Source organism: Drosophila takahashii, chromosome 3R (genome assembly GCF_030179915.1).
Source record: "Drosophila takahashii strain IR98-3 E-12201 chromosome 3R, DtakHiC1v2, whole genome shotgun sequence".
Taxonomy (NCBI): Eukaryota; Metazoa; Arthropoda; class Insecta; order Diptera; family Drosophilidae; genus Drosophila; species Drosophila takahashii.
Window position 1 is genome coordinate 10,142,924 of NC_091681.1, and position 18,948 is coordinate 10,161,871.

Sequence of the window (18,948 nt, forward strand, 5' to 3'; positions counted from 1 at the left end):
CTTATTTTATCCAATTCTTGAATCCAACCTCCGATTTCGTTTAATTTTTCTAACACGTGGATGTTTTTAAGTTCTGATTACGGGAAAAATAGTAATAATCATATAACACCAGGATATAAACAATCCAAATATCAATCAAATCTGACTGAATTTGGTCATTCATCTTTTTAAATAGATCGACTCGGATATTGATTACCATTAAACTGTTCTTAGAAAGTGTATTTATTTTTTTGGAGCCCAAAAAGGGGTATTCTGAATCCTTGCGACTGCGCGGACGAAGTGCATCCGAAACCAGGACAGCTAATCGGTGCGTGACCTGGCGAATGGTGGGCCAAAACGGAAGTGCACAAAAACAAACAGTGGAGGGTAACCGCTGGCAACAATTCCAGGTTGTACTCGGTATTGATAAAGCGCGTTTGCAACAATTATCTATTTTCCAGCAGGCCAGACTTCCGCGTTTCGCAGCATGAGCTCGCACTATCTCAATTCCTGTGTGAAAGTGCCCATCGACCCGTGCAACAACTGTCCTGCTCCGGTCTACAATCGCCCCAAGCTCTGTTCCCTAGGTGGAAAGAAGCATCCGGATACAGCTCCTATTGCATCCCCGGAGGCGGAGACCCCTGCGTGGAGCAGCCAGATGGGTGTCAGGTCTTTAGCAAAATTCTACGACAGTATACCCGGTGAGTTTGGTTTAGGGAACTTGATATTATAAGGTAGTATTTAAAAATTATAATGCACTTACATTGGAGCCCTGCATGATTGGATTCATTGAATTATTTTGAATTTTTTGTTTTATTTAAATGAATTAATTAGAATTTTGAGTTTAATAGAATTGAATGAATTTGAATTTTGAGTTTAATAGAATTGAATGAATAAATGGCATGAATTCGGAAATAATTCAAAAGGCCATAATTTTGTGATTAAATCTGCCTGCATTAACATTGATTTGTTTTGAATTTTTCACTTTTTGTTCTCAAAAGACAGCACAAAAAAATCTGGCAAATCAAAAAATTCATAAAAATTATTCATTCAATTAGTTCGAAATTAATTGAAAAAACATTCAATTTATTTCACATAGAATTGAATTAAACAAATCAGAAATTTGATGGCATACTATGACAAAACAAAAATTGAATGATTCACGCAGGGCTCTAACTTCCTGTCTTCCTGTCTTCTTTAGACTACTGTGATGTGAAGCACCTCCACCAGGCGGAGTTCTACTCCACACTGGAGAGCCTACGAAGCACCAGCCGTGAACTGCGATCCCAGCCAGCTGCTGCACCAACTCAACGATGTGCTAGTGCTAGCAGCAGCTCTTTGGGCCATGGAAAGTCCAAAAAGCGTTCGTCCAAGGGGAAAAAGATTAAAAAGAGGCCTCTGGTGCTGGATCCTGTGCCTCCGCCGCCAATCGTAGTGATCCCCGAGCAGTCCGCGGGCCATACGCCCAATGCCAGTTGCCTTAGCGAGGAGTACGACAAGTGCCTTAGGGATCTGAGTCGCCTGAAGAGCTTCAAGGAAGACTTTGCCGTGGAGGTGGCCGACTTCAAGAGGTCCCTCAAAAGTTTCGAGGCGGAGTTTCGCAGGCCAAAGTCCACCAGCAGCAATGGGACTCAAACGCAGACGCACGACAAAAGTCAGACCCAAAACCGCTGCCAGCCGACTGCTAATCCTGGCCAGCACACTGCTGAACGGGCCAAATGCCGGAGGGAAATGCTGCGCAGGTGTTTCAGCGTCAATGATCTTCAAGGAACTAACTCAGCACCCAATTCGAGGCCTTCCAAGCTCCCTCAACCCTCGCTAAGCAACTATTTCCCACGCAGCAAAGATGAAGAGGTTCCCAAGATAGAGATACAATCGCCTACCACCTCCTCAAAGCGAAGTAGCAGTGCCTCCACCGCAGGAAGGGGACGAGGAAGACGCGCAAGGGGAAGGAAATCGAAGGCATTATCTGTTCAGAAAGAGGAGAAACCACTGCCACCGCTGAGCATCTTTGAGTTTCCAGATCAACCGGTCCAGCGGCGATCGCCGAGTGTGTCGCCTCTGCACCCGGTTTCGCGTCCAAATCTGGCGGCCACCTTGAGGGCTGAAGTTTCTAGGAAGAAAGTTAAGGAGCTGAAGAACAATTGCACCTATCATGATCCCCGCCCGCAATTCGACTGGGAGGTCCGAAAGACGCCTGCCTGGAAGTCGCTGTCCTTGAAGTATGACCTCTAATTAATCAGCCATAATTTCTTACAACACGATCGTTGTCTTTTCTTTCAGCGAATCCCACAAGGCTTTGTTATCCATCCGACTGGCCACCCGGAAGGCAGAGCAGGCTTTCCAAGAGCGTCAGTACGAACTGCATATGGAAATGATGCGTCAGAGGGTCAAGTCCGCTCCGCTTCTTCTCGAGGGACCCACCTTCTGGGGCCCGGAGGTGGGCAAGTTAACCCACACCTGCCGCAGCGAGGAAATGCGCCACTCCTGCGAGGGCAGCCGGCAGCGGAGGAAGAAGAAATCAGAGTGCCCTGCGCCGGATGCAGATACCAAGATGCAGCAGCTGCGCAAGATCTATGGGTCAGAGAAGTCCTGCTCGAGACAGTCGCAAAGGAGCAAGCGATCCGGAAGAAGGCCACAGGGTCTGGCCACCGAGACGCCCAGCCACGACAGCGGCGACGACCTGTGCAGCGTGGACCGAGCTTTCCTCTAGAGAATCACCTAATTTCCAAGCACCTAGTCACAATATATGTAAACTTTTTTGGATTGACCTAAGCCTGAGGTTTATTTGTCGGCAGTTTCAGGTTTTGAAGGGGTTTGAAGTCCGGAATCACCTCGTAGCTGAGTTTTTGATCATCTGTCAGGGCGGCGTTTCCAGGACGCTGAAGGATAATGGCTTGCAATCCAGCAGACCGAGCCGCAGCCGCTTCTAAAATATGATAAAATTGAGCAATTGTATGGCATTGACTGGTAAATCTCTTACCCCCTGGAATATCGGTGAGAAAGAGTATCTGGTGCGGATCCTCTTTCAATAACTTGGCAATAGTATCGTAAGATTGCTTCTCCTGCTTGTGACCCACATGGGTGTCAAAATGAGCACTGAGATGAGGCTGCAGGTTTCCAGCTGTACTGTACCCGAAGATCAGCTTCTGGGCAGCCACGCTGCCGCTGGAGTAGACTGCAATCTGGAGACCAGCATCACGCCAAGCCTGAAATGCCCCGGGGACATCTTCATACACACTAAACACAAAACCAATAAAATTAATGAGTAAAAACTAGAAATATTTTTTAAAGTATTCCTATCGATTGCAGTAAAGTAAACATTATCATTATCATAAGAACAATTTTAAAATTGTTATTAGTCAAATGTGGAACTATTGTAAGTTTAAGAAGCGATCGTCACTTGTTTTTCACCTCGTCAAGAGCTGTTTTTATTTTAAATCACTCAAAATTAAAGTTATATAGTTATTAGACATCTGCATGACTGGAATCAAACAGGCTTTGAAATGATTCCATTCGAATAGAATAGAGTTGAGTAAATGCTCAGCACACTATGACTAGAATGGATTTCATCTTGGTCCGTATAGAGTATGACAGAAAAGGCCTAGAGTTAAACGAGTGATAACGAAAAACAGAATGTCATATTTGAATAGGCTGAAATCATTCGAGTTATTCGAATCCACTCGATTTTCTTATATGACGTCATAAGGGCAAAATAGAAAATTAAATTTGTTTTGATATACATATATGTATGTCAATAAATAAGTATTTTTGTGATTTCTTATTTTCGAAATTACCAAGCTCCCCTTAGTTTAAACTCAAAACACATGCAAAAATCCACGAGAATTAAAAAAAAATATGGAAAAACAATTAGTTTTATGAACATATCCCAGAACCAAAAGATCCGCCTCTATCGCCACAGATAAAGAAAGGAATGGTCTTCCTTGGACCGCGACTTCTTAGTATTGTCATCCTGGAGTTTGTTAGATAAATTCTTAAGAAGTTGCGGTCCAAGGAAGACCATTCCATTCTGCCTCTTCACTACACTATTTTGTACTTCTCCTCCTTGGTCCGCGAATTCTTAGGATTTGCGGTAGAAGGAAGACCATTCCTTTCTGCCTCTTCACTACACTATTTTATACTTCTCCTCCTTGGTCCGCGAATTCTTAGGATTTAAATATGAAAATGGCATGGTTGGATTCAGTGGCGAGCTAAAACTAAAGGTAGATTTGTAATTTAAAAAAAGACAAAAAACCAAATATTTATGTAAGTATTTCAAAACAAATTTAATTTTCCATTTTGCCCTTATGACGTCATGTAAGAAGTCGAATGGATTCGAATAAATTCGTCTGAGTTGTTCGTGTACTCATTTACTCGATTCGTTTTCCATCACCATTTCTGGTTCGACTGCGTTTTACGTCAGTACACTTATTTATTCAAGCCAGTTTCCCTACACATTCCAACTCATTCAACTCATTTTGAACATTGTCAATTCGAATATGTATTTTTTGTTATTCATGCAGATGTCTAATAGTTATATAGTTTAATAACCTGAACCTGTTTAATGCCCCGCAAATGGGGTTAATTTTGAAAGTATGTTGAAACTTACTGGCCCTTGAGCTCTCCACTGGCATAACCCTCTGCCCAAATTAGTCCCTGAAGCGTTTTCATCGGCGTAACCTTCAGATCTTGGTCGATTAGATAGCGCACAAAGCCGCTGATAAGTTCCACATCCACTTCCGCAGGAGCATCACTTAACAAGGCCCTGTATTCCGAAAACTCAGGCACTTGCTGCAGATCCTGGACAATCTGCTTGGTATTATCTCCTACCCAGGACTCCCTTAGGAACCTCTCCACGTTCGCCCTGGCGTAGGGAAACAGGACATCGTGCACGAAGCTGATGGAAGTGGTGGTGCCTTCAATGTCAACCAGCACCACTTTGGCCACACGTTCACTGGTCGTCATTGCTCTTATCAGTGGGATTAAGTTATCACGCGGAATCCGTTGTTCTCCAAGGGCTCAGCATCTGATGTGGTCTGATAGTGGAGATGACACTGCTAGTGACCGGCTATCGATTGGCAAAAGAAACAGGAGTTGGCTATAAATAGCTAAATTACTTTTAATTAAAATAAATAATTAATTAAATAATTAAAATAATAAAACTAAAAAACAATACAAAATAATGAGACGGAGTGTCAAAGAAATCTCTTTCAATGAATAAGGTAAAAAAATTTAACAATATGAAAGCAGAAGGAACAGCACAAGTTCCGAGTGTGTTACATTCCTACAAGAATTCTAAGAAAAAAGTCCCTTAAAGTACAGATTCTTCAAGATTTTTGACAAGTTAGATTACGAAGACCAATCTTTATATCTATATGTTTGCCTGTAATATTCGCCTGTAATTGAGCTTTCAATATTGCCAAAAAAATCACTTTTCCAAGCTAGACGTCCTCTTGAAGGCATATATAAATGACTCGTTAAACCGAATAAGGTCCCTGGACATTTATTGGCATGTAAAGTTATTTCTTTTCAATTAATATTTGTGATTCGGCCGAATGCTTGACGGAAAGATTCCATGATATTTTTTCGGAAATTAATCTACAACAGTTGTGTGCAATTCAAAATTCCGTTCAGACGGAACAGGATTGCGTACATAATATCTAGGAATTACGGATCGTGTCAGCTCAAAAGTACCACCGCTAATAATAACGCGCTTGGTCACCGATACCGATTTTTAGCCGGCTCCCAGTGTTGTGCAACTCGCGATGACAATCGGGCGCTATCGGCATCGGCTGTCGCACATCTCTAGCGAATAAAAAAGTTTGTGTGTTGTGTTAACAATTTTCACTTGATTCACAATATTTCATGGATTTCTAGTGGCAAATAGCTTATCAGACTTAAGCCTGGGGAACATTAAACGTGCAGAGTGATAAACGCAAGCCGAAAACCCTCCCAGAGAAGAATATTCGCCAAAAAAGTCCACAACAACGCTCATATAGCTACCCGTGCGTGTGTGTGTGCGCGTTGTGTGAAGGTTTTTTTTTTGTTTATTTGGCAAATTCGCTGGCCTACGTGATTAAAATAAGCGCAAGCGAACTAACAGTGAAATGTTGGCTAAAGCGAGCCGCGTGCCGTAATTCGCATTGATAATTGATAGCCGTAATCTACGAGTGCGAGGGTGTTAGTGTGGGGGGCGAAGGTGGGGCAAAAACGAGCGGAGAGAGCAGTCAAGGTTAAAGTCGGTCGTCCCCCTCGGCTCTCCTCGCCTTTCTCCACAAAATGCAATGAGCAGGGGTCGAGGTAAGGTCAGGGAGTCAGCTAGCGATTCCTATTCCGGATCAAAATCGGCCATGGACCAGCCGCGCTGCTCCACTTGCGGCACCCAACAGAATCTGCTGCGCTGCGCCAAGTGCAAGGCCGTCTACTACTGCTCCCCCGCCCACCAGCATCTCGATTGGCCCGACCACCGCACCGCTTGCCGCCTCCTGACCCGCCAAAAGGTCAACAGCAGCAGCAACAACAACAAGCAGCAGCAGCGGCAGCAGATCCAGCAGCTGCAACAAGCGGTGGCCTCCGCCAATCTGGAGAGCAGTGGCGCCGGCGCCAACTGCTCCACCGCCCAGATGATGACGCCCGCCCACCAGGCGCAGAGTTGGCCCGCCGAGGTGGACAACCTGCTGAATCTCCTCGGGCAGCCGGGTAGCCAGGAAAAGGCGGCCTCAGCGGAAGCGGAAGTGGGTCGCAGGCAACAGCAACACTCCCATCATCATCATCATGGGGAAAAAAGCTCTAGCTATCAGATCGGACTTGCAGATGCCAGTTTCATGGGATCAGGAAGGTAAGCCTTGGGATAAAAGAAAATAATTACAACTATTTGGACCCAGAAATATCTGTTTAGGAAATGATTTGTGCATATGAAATTCCCATTGTTGGCTGAAATTCAAAGTAACATCATAATCATGTTCTTGGTTATTCTAAATGAATCCAGGAAAAGCAATTTTCATTCACGGTTGCCACTTCAAAAAATTTGTATGAGCCAAAAAAAGATTAAAAATGAGCCAATTTGAATAAAAAAGAGCAAAATTTTTATCATATACCAAATTACCATTCCAGCGGAACTATTTAGTTTCGATCTGGCACTTTTGGGTTTCAGACATTAATCAGTTTTAAAATTGCAAAAAAAACTGCAATAATAAAAAATGTATTCGCATTTTTCAAGCTTAAAATATTTGTTATCGCTATTAGCAAAAAAGAGCCAAATTCAATAAAAATAGGCCAAAGAGCCAACGCGAAAAAAGCCAAAAGAGCCAAATCTGGCAACCGTGTTTTCATTGTATATTTCTATTAAATTAATTATTGGGTTTGAAACATACACTTTTAAAAATTCAAATTTGCAACACGAGTTATCTCGAAAAAATCGGGCCTCGAGCTGATTTTCAATTAAATCCAAACAATATTTTCCAATTAATATCAAAGGAGTTGCTACCAATTGACTGCTGCACAATACAAAATTAGATCAACAGGAAATATAGGTGGGTTAACAAATAATTTGGAAGAAGCACCACAAAAACATAAAGCTCTTTTCGGGGACGGTATCAGATAATTTCGGCCAGCTTGACCAGATCGAGTAGCGAGTGCGATGGGTTCTCCGTTCGCGGCGGTTCCATGCCCCCCACTGCATCCAAAGGCATTTCCCGCTGGGTCGTGTTGTGGTCCCTATAAGCCCGGCATTTTTCCAGCACCCGCTCGAACTCCGTCACAGACAAATCCTGACCCTGGGAGGAACCCGGTCTTTCCAAATCCACAATGGAAGTTTCCCATTCGGGTCGCTTAGGTTTCTGGCCATCAGTGGTTACTGTGCCACCTTCGTCGGCTGCATAAATCGTAGCCACTGCCGCTCCAGCTCCTTCAAGCATGGCCAAAACGAGGCAGCCCACAAAGGCACTGTTGGCCATGGCCCGAATGCCATTGCGTGCTGCCAAAATGCCGCCAGTGGCCGCTCCACTGACAATCGAGTTCCAGGAGTCTTCCGTCTGGCGATACGAGATCATGATGCAGTCCACCGTACTAAAGGTGGCGCCCCAGATGGCAAAGCTACCGGCGATGGCCGGAGTCCGCAGCTTGACTGACTCGAAGCCGCCATAGAGGCCTCGCCGTAAACCCGCCGGAGCGTTGCGCAAACCCTTCAGATACTGAAACATGGATCCTCCTATTGTGCCCATCATAAAGGCGCACCCGCAATCCTCAACAATCCTGATGGGACAAGGCTGGCGATTGTACTCCATTATCAACCCTAGGATCTGTTGATAGTCTGTCCTTTAATAAAAATCTTGGTTTTTAGTCACTTTTTCTCACTCTCTATGGGCGTTACTTGAGTTTCAATAGTCTGGCTCTTAATCGAAAACGTATGTTTAGGAAGTATACATAATTTCAAGAAAGTTGCCGTATGACTTTTGGGTCCGTTCTAACTAGATATAATGCTTTGATCGATGGGGTAAGCAGATATGGAAAGTAAAGCCTTTTCATAATCAAAATTTTGGATGCGGGGAAAAAAATAATGTTGGCTAACGCTAGAAAATATGAACATTTATTTGTGCCAGAAATAAAACTATCATTAAATCATTTCCTAAAAGACAAAGGTAATATATAACTTGTTACTATGTTTTGCTTGCAGTTTATCTTGTATTTGATCAGCCATGATCTCACCTGATAACTAGTTATTAAATGTGACTGATCCAAGCACCTCGATTAGAAAAGCAACCGTGCACTTGAAATTGCGTTTGCAATTGGTAAAAAAAAAGAAATGTCTTCGCGAAATGAAAAGTATAGACCAAGATTAGGCCCCAACATGTGCATTCTCATCGTCGTAGGCCCCGTCCCGCCCCTCAGCGATCTTCACTTGCATATCAAGTCAATTACAGATAAGGGGTTACGTGCCCACTCCTGAGAAACGGCACGAAAGAAAACTAAATATGACAACGTTGATGACAAATAATCCATAGAAGTTTATGGTACTTTTGATCTTGAAACTTACCAGCAATTAATTATGTTGTTCTCAAAATCGCACACGTGTAGATTACGTGTAGGTACATTTAATTTAATTATCAGCTAATAAAACTAACATTTTCAAATTAATTAATTTTTTGAATTTAATGGACCTTTTCGGTAAGAACAAGTTAAGTCTAGTTTGGTAAAAAAGTTGCTTTTAAATATAGAACCTATTCTACCTTTAAAGCATTAAGAAATTGACTAATTTGTAAGCTTCACTAAGCTAACAGAAGAGGAGATAATTTTTTTCAGTTCATATATAGAAATATTTTTTAAAATCTTGTAAATGCCTTGTAAGGCAATCAGAAATTAAACTTACTTGCGCTACACATATCACTTGTTTTATACTTATAAATATTGCATACTTATTTAGACGCAAAGTCCTGTAAGTGTGAATTTGGGAAAAAAAGACTAAACTTTTGTTTTTTATTTTGAATAGGTCTGTTTTGGCAGTGAATTTAGTTAGTTTCCTTTGGGTAATATATGTATGTCTTAATGTCCGATGAGAGATGCGAAGAAAATGAGCGTTTGATTGTATCCGAATTGTTCAACTTCGCGAGATGAAACCTCTCAAGTCGAGTATTCGGCATTACGTGCCCGGCAGTTTAGTGCATATGGCGGCCGACACCATAGCCGATCTGATAGCACCTGCAGTCGCATTTTTCCGGGCGGAGGGTGCTGACTTTGTAATTATTCTGTTGCGCAGTTCGTTGCGTCCGAATCTTTGATACTCGCTTATTTATTTATTTTTGCTTTACACCCCGGCATTAACAGATACAACAAACATGCACCGCACTCATCGGAAAAAATATAGAAATTCTTTCGCAATCGAAAGAAATACGGATGAATCATCAATACCAAACTGTTAAATAAAATATATATATTTATCTTTTCTTAAATTAAATATTCACAGAAAAAATATTTCAATTAATTTTATAGAATATCGGTCTTAAAATAATAAAAATAGGCAGTCGAGTACCTCGCTTAAAGAGTTTTTATTTGTTTTGTTTGGCCATAAACAAGTTCTTTCTGTTAGGCTTACTATTGTAAGCAAATTTTGTCAACTAGTGTATGCCTCCTCTTTTTCGAGCTTATCGCCCGGAGTGGGTGGTCCGTTCAGCTGGGTGGTCCCAAGCGTTTTGCCTACGTGCCGGGAATATGCAAGCGTATCGTTTAAATCGTGCTATCAGAATTACCATTTGCCTTAGCTCTGAGATTTCAATCTGCCGCGGGATGTGTTGTTCTTTATCAAACAATTAGTTGTCAGTCCAACGTGATCTCATTTTCAGGGGTTCGCCAAATTCCGACATTGTTTATAAATGTGCTAAATTTGCTGGTGTGCCTGTCAAGCAACTCTCCGGGAAAAATAAACAAAGTGGTTAGTTGCGCAAAACTCGATAAACAACGATCGCCGAAAACCGCATTCATCCGCCGCCGACTGTTAATGTCACATATTTGATAAGAAAGGTCAATATCCGTTTTCCCGGTCAATTTTATTAAATTGTTGCCTTTGGACTTATTAATAAGGTTAAAGATAAAATAAGGGTGGATTCTTACTAAAGCTTGGTCACGTATTTCTAGAATCTATAGATTGTCTGTTATATTTTTATACCCTTGCAGAGGGTATTATAATTTCAGCCAAAAGTTTGCATCGCAGTGAAGGAGACGTTTCCGACCACATAAAGTATATATACTCTTGATCAGCACCAATAGCCAAGTCCATCTAGCCATGTCCGTCTGTCCTATGCTAACTAATCTCTCAGTTTTAAAGCTATCGCGATGAAACTTTTCCAAAGGTCTTCTTTCCATTGCAGGTGGTACATATGACGGAACGACATCAGACCACTGTATCTTATGGCTTCCATAGGAAGTAGGTGTTTTGATTTTTGACATTTTAAAAAGAGCATTTAAACCACCTGCAAGGGTATATATACTTCGGATGTCCGACACACCATAAAAACTAATTAAGGTCTAGGCTATAGAGTTATTAATATCATAATAATTTATTTATATTAGAAATGATTCTTGTAACATACATATGTACATTAGGGTGGACTTATTTTGTATGAAATTTCTAAGGCTATGCTCTCACCCCTTCATATATAGCCTTTTTGTATCCTTAATCCATTAAAGAAAGAAAAAGTAAAAAATAATTTGTTTTAGGCGGTGCGCAACGGCTTTAAAGTTTATTACGCATATTTCAGATTCATCTAGATGCCGTATACCTTATTTTATACTTTGACAGTATTTTAAAAAGTATCTTAATCACTTTCCCGAGCTTTTTAACAAGGGATGAAGTTGTTGATAAAATTCAAGTCCCTGGGAGACAATTACAACTTAAAAATAACAATAATAACGAATAATCAAGGACTTTTAGAGTACAACTTATAAATATTACGGTCTCTGAAAAATAAGAGTCAATATCGTTGTATCCTAAGCCAGCATTTCTTCGACGAAAATTTTTATTGGCGAACGCAAAAGTGATAGTTAATCTTCAAAATTGTAAAATAGAATCTCTATTTTATTGTGAGTCACAAAAAAAAAATGGTGAGTCGGGGATCGAACTCGGTCCTTTTTGTTCGAAGACAGAAGCTCTACTGGCTAGACTACGCCCAACTGTTAATATTCATGAAATAAATTTCTACTTGACTCTTTCATTCGAGCGAAACCAAAAAGTTAACATGTTAAAATCTGACAAGAAATGGAATGGGGTAAATTCCTAGTTTTACACTTAATTTTTAGCGAAACTTTAGGTCCATTGCGCACCGCCTAAACGATGAAATAAAATTTTTCTGTTTTCGCATAAATTTATTGGACACAGAAACCTACCATTTAAGATGCTGAGCTCAGTTGACCTTAAAGAAGTCCACCCTAATGAGCACCTATGATATAAATAAAAAATGCTTTATAAATAAAGTGAAGAAATTCACAATTTTGTAGCAAATTGTACATACATGTACATTCAATAGAGATGGTTCAAAGTTATTCTATTCTTTATTGTCTTTTTTCCTATCTATCATTCTATACAAACATCATTAATAGACTTAGTTTTATTAATGGACCTGTAGTACTATCTACGGATAGATCTCGAACCTAAAATGAAGCAAAGCAAAGTACGTAGGCAGACGCACGTCATCAAGGTCGTCTACCGCTCCGTGCGTGTACGCCTGTCGCGCCCCCTCACAAGCTAGTTCTCCACCCACCAAAAGGGCTGAGGGCTGCGTGTGGTACACGTGCCGCAGTCGCCGTCGTCGCACGTAATACATCACAGGCGAAGGGCTCCAATCGATCATTACAATGTACACAGAAACATGTTTACACTGTAAGAATTCATTGAATTTATCTTGCGGATGATTGGCACCGAAAAAGTTTCTCAATTTCTATAAAGAATATAAAGAATTTAATCCTATTCGTAATAAGCGATAGTATTTAGTTGGACAGTTATATTTTTAGTTCGTAATAATCCTTAATCTTCCTTAGTATTTCTTAATATTAGACATATGACTCAGTACCTTTGTAAAGTCATTCTAATTTAAAAACCAAGTCCATTGAAGCCTACTAGTTGGTTGGTTAGACTAATAGTCATAGATTTCTGAGATTCGTTTAAATGACTGATGTAGTTTGAGAAGCCTTCCTCCTTTTTCTCCAAGTGTATTCGATTTGGCTCCGACTTTGAACTGGGCCGTTGACCCAGTTCTGTTGTCCGTACATTCGCATAGCTTCCGCGTGTTTCCGACGTTCTGTAGCTCATCTTTGGGTTTATTTTGAAAGCATTTTTACCAGATATTTGTATCAAACAAATTTAAATATCTGTCTCTGACCCCCTCGCTCTCCCTTCGCTGGCGACCGTCTCTTTCTGACTCACTTGGCTATCGCATTAAGGCCTGTGCGTGCGGCTTTTGGACGCCTGTGTGGGTACGCTCGCATGTGCGTGTGCCGAAGTGTGTCTCGGTGTGTGTGCTGGGCTACGTGACGATTGTTGCGCTTGTCTTTTCTGCCTTCTCGTTTGCTTTTCCCTGCTTTTCCGATTGCATTTGTTTTGTGTTTGCAGAGTGATTTTTGACTCACTTGAAGGGCAAGCGGAACGAGAACCTTCTGCCCACTTCCCTGGAACTTGGCGAATTTGGTCTGATCCCCTTAATTTGCACGTCCAGCGCGGCTTGTCGTTATCTGCAGCTGCCTTTTACCTATATATTTGCCTTATTTAATTGTTTGCTCACACTTACCAAGGTGCTGCTTATCGCCTTAAGCGGCTGCTTCTTCTTTTTTAGCCGCTTCCCAGGCCCCCAATTTTCTCATTCACTCGTATTATCACGGCCGCTTTGAAATAGTGGTGGCACATTTTAAGCGAGAGAGAGAAAATAGCTAGAATTACAAAAATCCATTTTGGTTCTCATAGCTACTAAAAATCTCAAAACCATAAAAATCAAATCTAATTTTAAACATTTTAATTAATTATATCTTTGTAGTCGTAGAGGCAAAGTACGTAACAGTTAAAAATCATTAAAATCCTACTGTCCTGTTTCACAACATGTAGCCTACTTAAAAGGGCATGTTGTAAAACCAGCTAAGGGGCTGTCCATATATTACGTAATCACGTTTTTGGTGATTTTTGACCCCCTCCCCCCCCTGGTGATCAAACGTAATCATTAAAAAAACACCCCCCCCCCCCCCAATGATTACGTAATCCCCAGAATAAAATTTTGTTTGTTTTAATCTGTGGATTCAAACGGAGATGCAACCCAATCTTTAATATTGTTTATAAATGAAGTTTGGTATGACACATTCGTTTCGTCTACGCTGATATTATCCCCAACATACTCTTCGTCAAGCCATTCCAGGTCTTCGCGTCCTTCGTGTGATTGAACCACTAAACATTCTTTTTTTCGCCGCACAGCCACTACAAAAATTTTTTCTCTGCTTTCCTATTTAAGTTTGTAGCAGGGACCGTAACTGTTATAAGTTTTATTTTAAAAATCACTCTTTAACAGTTATTTTCTGATTTGTAAAGTAAAACTCAAGGAATAACTGTTATTTTTTGAGTTTTATAATAAAAGTTGGCAAATAACAGTTATTCGTCGTGATCAAAAATAAAACTCAAACTTGATTTATGGCGATTTTGTGGGTAAAATAAATTTAAAAAAAATATAGGTATAAAATATGCACGGTTGCCTTTTTTAACAAATTTTTAGTAAGTTATATAAAACACGGGAATCATGTTTTTTTTAATTATTTCATTTTTTCAAAAATGTCAAGGGAATAACTGTTATTCATAAAAATCAAAAAATAACAGTTATTTTTTGAGTTTTATTATAAAAATCAAAAAATAAAAATCATTACGGATTTGTAAACTACAATGCGTGATTTTTTTGTATGAAAAATTTACAATAACACTTATTTTTGGTCCCTGGTTTGTAGATATAATTAAAGGAAAAAAGTTTTTAAATAAATTCTTTAAATAAAAAAATTAATATAAAATGATTACGTAATCATTGTACAAGACCCCCCCCTCCCCATGTAATCAAACATAATCATTTCAATGACCCCCTCCCCCCCCTAGGTGATTACGTAATATATGGACAGCCCCTAAACGAATATTATAAAGCCATTCACATAAGCAGCATAAACAGACTTTCGAGTATAATTATCTCCTTAGTTCTATACCAAGATTTCTTGAACTTAAGGACCACAAATCTCTTCAAAATATAAAGAAAAATCCAAATAAAAGTGTAATAAAAATCAGATCTGGCTGTAAATTAGCTAGAGTGTCTTCACCTGCTCTCAAATCTCTCTGCCGCTCTCCCAGAAGTGTTAGGCAACGGTACCGAGCGAGAGCGACTGGCGATGCTCCCGCATTCGGAAAACGAACGGCGACGAGTGCGGTTCGTGTCAGCTGCTCCACATTTTTACTTAATTTTGTTAACCGAAGCCAACCGATAAACAAACGTGACTAACGGTGCATAAACAAAGGCTAATCAAAACAAACATCTGTCAGGGAATAAAAAAAAACAAAGAACTATATACAAAACAAATGCATTCTGCAATTATTCATACATCCCACCAACACGATTGCAACAGCGCGGCGCCCTACACCGATTTTCGATATAATATAACGACCGGTGTCTCTCTCTAACACGCTCGCGCTCTCTCCCTCTAACGATCGGGGTTCGCACTCGCATAAAGCTCGCAGGCGATTTCAAACTTTCTTCAGTTGTGCGTGATTTTCTGGAGAAGTAGCTTGAGAACCCTTCTTCTTCTAAAAACACACCCACTAACTAACTCTGGATATCAAAAAAGGATCCCCAACCTTTGCAAGTGCCACACAAAAACTTAATGCCTAACTAAAAAAGGATCCTGAATCTTTACAAGTGCCAAAAGTAAAAGTTTAAGTGATAAAAGTCTAACGCAACCCAAGCTGACTAATCAAGGCAAAATGATAACATCCACAACAACGGACTACAAAAACTTCTTCAAGCACTCGGCACATCCTGCCAATGCTGAGCAGTTTTTCCGGGATCTACTGGACAAGCGGTAAATGAGGGTTACAAACTTGGGGAGGTTTTAGGATCCTTCAAGGATGAACAAGGTCAAGAATAAGAAAATATAGCTAGTTTTCATAAGCCAGTAAAATATAATAACTATCTGATTTTTATGTGTGTGCTCTCGTTATCGTTTAAAAAAGGATTTTCTCTTTTGAGGCCTAAGGGCATTGTGATATGAAGTTGATAATGTCAGAATAGGTTAAATAATATTTTTAACAACACGAACATCACGTCATAAAATAAAGTTATTTTAATGCTGAGAATCCACAATAATGAGATTAAATTTAAATTTCAATTTATTTTAAAATATTTTCCTGACGCTACAAGTTGTTAACTTATAATTACACTTGTAACAATGCAATTATACTTTCAAAGTTCAGCCAACAAGCCTAAACCTAAAAGATTAAATTCTTTTTTATTCAGTGCTGTAACGCTTTTCTAAAACACACTTTTTTTGAATTCGCATGCCAAATTTAAAACATTTTCTCCTGACGGGTTTTAAACTGTTAATGATCAGATTTCGTGGTTTATGAATGTCAAAAATAAAACCGGTTAACGGTTTCTGTTTGTGGTCTTCAATGTCGTCTTTTTTGTATCTTAATCTTTAGGCAACCTGTGAATTCGCATTTTTATATGAATATATTGGCAAAACAAAATTTGCTTTCTGGGGGAACAAGCTCAAAGGCCCCTTGGGTTAGGATAAAGTTTGTTCTTCTCTTTCCCAATTCCGGGGAATTCATTATAGATCAACCATGGCGCACGTTTCAGTAATATTTTTAATTTTGCGACAATAATTTTGATTTTATGACTTTAAATAGCTTCTGTGAACTTGTGCGAAAATGTTCCATCTTTATTTATTTATTTTTCGCAATCTGTAGCTTTGCTTTGCTTATCCAGAATTTTGCGATCGTCTGGGCCAATTGGTGTGAGTGGGCCAGTTCTGCTGTGATCCGTTCAGTTCTGGGTGGCCTACGTGACCCACCGACATGTATGAAAATATTGGTTTTATGGGCGCATCATAAAAAAGTCGTAAAATTGTATGCAGCGCAGTACTGGTTGCTCTAACGCCTGTAAAAAAAGCTTAAATGCAATAAAACTTTTGTGCTAAAAATAGCGAGGAAAAGCGCTGTCTAGATCTATACAATACAGGGGTTTCCCCAAGGTGACCTCACTCACATAGGCATCTCTAAATCAATTACAGATTAACGGCCTTGAAAGGTCTCTATTGATTCGTCGGCTAAATGAAACGCAATTGAAATTCTCTGTCTGATTAAAGTTCTTTGTTTCCCATCTCTGTTTTCGGCAGTGAGCGCCGCTATGAGGACCTGTGCCGGAACATCATCAGCGATATGAACCAGTATGGGTTGTCCGTAGTGGATGACTTCCTGGGCATGGAGACGGGCCTGAAGATCCTCAACGAGGTGCGGAGTATGTACAACGCAGGGGCCTTCCAAGACGGCCAGGTGGTGACCAACCAGATGCCAGATGCTCCATCTTTGGCGGCGCGCGGTGACAAGATCCGAGGTGATAAGATCAAGTGGGTTGGTGGCAATGAACCGGGCTGCAGCAGTGTTTGGTATCTGACCAATCAGGTGAGTTCAAGATGTCTAAATCTAAATCTATTGATCTTGTAAACTCCGTTGTGCTTACTTAGGTTTAAGTATTGACAAAACAGCACAAATGGTTTTGCTCAATCAATTGTAGTGAGGTCGGGTATTTTAAAATTTTGCGACCATGAAGAGTTTGTATATTATTTTTCATTATCATCATGCGAGTAATAGAGTCGAGTTCATATACATATTTTTGATTTCATTCTAAGGTCTTTTGAAAATATCTGAAAAACAATTAATTCGCATTTTTTTAAAGGGAATTAAGAAAGATGAAAGTTTTTTGTGTTAGCTTTAACTTTAACCTAAGAATATTTAAAAATAAAATTAAATAACAATATCATTATAAAATCCTTTCCAGATCGACTCGGTAGTTTATCGCGTCAACACGATGAAGGACAATGGCATTTTGGGCAACTATCACATCAGGGAGCGCACAAGGGTAAGCATATCACAAAGCAATCCAGTCACAATTTACTTACCAGATATTTCTGTAGGCCATGGTCGCCTGCTACCCAGGATCGGGAACACATTACGTCATGCATGTGGACAATCCCAAGAAGGATGGCCGCGTAATAACGGCTATTTACTACCTGAATATCAACTGGGATGCGCGGGAAAGTGGAGGCATATTGCGGTAGGCTCATATTACATAACTGTCCCATGAAAAATAACTAAAACTAAACTATTAACAGAATTCGACCGACGCCCGGGACAACAGTGGCGGACATTGAGCCCAAGTTTGACCGCCTGATATTCTTCTGGTCGGACATCCGAAATCCCCACGAAGTGCAGCCCGCTCATCGCACCCGCTATGCCATCACCGTCTGGTATTTTGATGCCAAGGAGCGCGAGGAGGCTCTGAATAGGGCCAAGCTGGAGAACAGCAAGACGAACAATGTGGCTGGACAAGCCCAAGCCCAGCAGGCTGAACCAGACTCCACCACCACCCCACCCGCCTCAGCATCAGCAGCACCTTCATCCTCATCCAGTCTGCCGGCCAGCATGTCCACGGGAACGGGAGCGTTGAATGCCAATGTGCCGAGCAATTCCTGCGCCGCCAGCAGCGAAATATGCACGTAACCCAAGCTGGCAAAGCAGCTAAAGGGCAACCAAAAAGTGTAAATTATTTCCAACCAAACACACATGTAAAAAGCTAGTTACAAACTATTTATAGCTCCGGACGGGCGGCAGCCCAAGCCCGAATTGCAAAAGTGAATCAAAGCTCCTTTAGTCTTTAAGCCTTATAGTTTAGTCTCTAAGTCGTATCCTTAGTTACTCTCGCATTAACCATTAGCTTACTGCCTTGTCAGCGTCCGAGTTGATTGTTTATTAATTATTAGTTTGTTGCATCTTTGTCAGAACCTCTTACCTAGCTCATTCATAGTTGTTGGCTGCCAAAGTATTATACCTAAAAAGAAGTTAACCGGCTTCAATAACATCAGCAACAGTCGCGACGCTCATTGCATCCTATCTCAAAATTATTTAACAAGCCAGCGAATCATGTGAATATGCGTTCGCTGGCTCCCACTCAATCTGTCGACTCTCATGCATCTAGTTAGAAATCTTTTTGATATCGTTTACATCTAATAACAAGCGGAAATAAATGTATGTCAACAATCTGTTCTCTTGTTATCTCTAAATCATTAAATATGTATATTTATGGCATATCTACATATTGTATGTATATTTTTATATTAAATGAAAGCCTGAGCAAATGAAATACCTGTGTGCTACATTATTTTTGTGTGGAGTGTTGTAGACTAATGATT

The 18,948-nt window shown here is 40.5% G+C and overlaps 4 protein-coding genes across 6 annotated transcripts; 2 read left to right on the plus strand and 2 right to left on the minus strand.

The window, feature by feature from the left end:
• The first annotated feature begins 165 nt into the window (after positions 1 to 165).
• Positions 166 to 2,692, plus strand: LOC108066098 (uncharacterized). 2 transcript variants are annotated; one of them, XM_070217922.1, is made up of 4 exons: positions 166 to 389; positions 441 to 680; positions 1,181 to 2,201; positions 2,263 to 2,692. In XM_070217922.1, exons 2-4 carry the CDS (start codon positions 467 to 469, stop codon positions 2,690 to 2,692), a joined length of 1,665 nt encoding a protein of 554 aa, XP_070074023.1. In that variant the 5' UTR covers positions 166 to 389; positions 441 to 466. The 2 variants fall into 2 exon arrangements, with proteins under 2 accessions (XP_070074023.1, XP_017009960.2); XM_017154471.3 differs by having other exon boundaries at positions 167 to 389; positions 444 to 680.
• A 44-nt stretch (positions 2,693 to 2,736) lies between these two features.
• Positions 2,737 to 5,028, minus strand: Enoph (enolase-phosphatase E1). Its single transcript, XM_017154477.3, has 3 exons — positions 4,589 to 5,028; positions 2,963 to 3,219; positions 2,737 to 2,908 (listed from the first exon to the last, which is right to left on the minus strand). The coding sequence occupies exons 1-3, from the start codon at positions 4,942 to 4,944 to the stop codon at positions 2,751 to 2,753; spliced, it is 771 nt and encodes a 256-aa protein (XP_017009966.2). The 5' UTR covers positions 4,945 to 5,028; the 3' UTR covers positions 2,737 to 2,750.
• Positions 5,029 to 5,755: 727 nt separating this feature from the next.
• Positions 5,756 to 18,899, plus strand: Hph (HIF prolyl hydroxylase). 2 transcript variants are annotated; one of them, XM_017154472.3, is made up of 5 exons: positions 5,756 to 6,817; positions 16,876 to 17,161; positions 17,538 to 17,618; positions 17,674 to 17,813; positions 17,872 to 18,899. In XM_017154472.3, the coding sequence occupies exons 1-5, from the start codon at positions 6,264 to 6,266 to the stop codon at positions 18,257 to 18,259; spliced, it is 1,449 nt and encodes a 482-aa protein (XP_017009961.2). In that variant the 5' UTR covers positions 5,756 to 6,263; the 3' UTR covers positions 18,260 to 18,899. The 2 variants fall into 2 exon arrangements, with proteins under 2 accessions (XP_017009961.2, XP_017009963.2); XM_017154474.3 differs by lacking the exon at positions 5,756 to 6,817 and adding an exon at positions 14,879 to 15,558.
• Positions 7,327 to 8,458, minus strand: Tim17a2. The gene is made up of 2 exons (XM_070216368.1): positions 8,335 to 8,458; positions 7,327 to 8,279 (listed from the first exon to the last, which is right to left on the minus strand). The coding sequence occupies exon 2, from the start codon at positions 8,262 to 8,264 to the stop codon at positions 7,575 to 7,577; it is 690 nt and encodes a 229-aa protein (XP_070072469.1). The 5' UTR covers positions 8,265 to 8,279; positions 8,335 to 8,458; the 3' UTR covers positions 7,327 to 7,574.
• Positions 18,900 to 18,948: the final 49 nt, after the last annotated feature.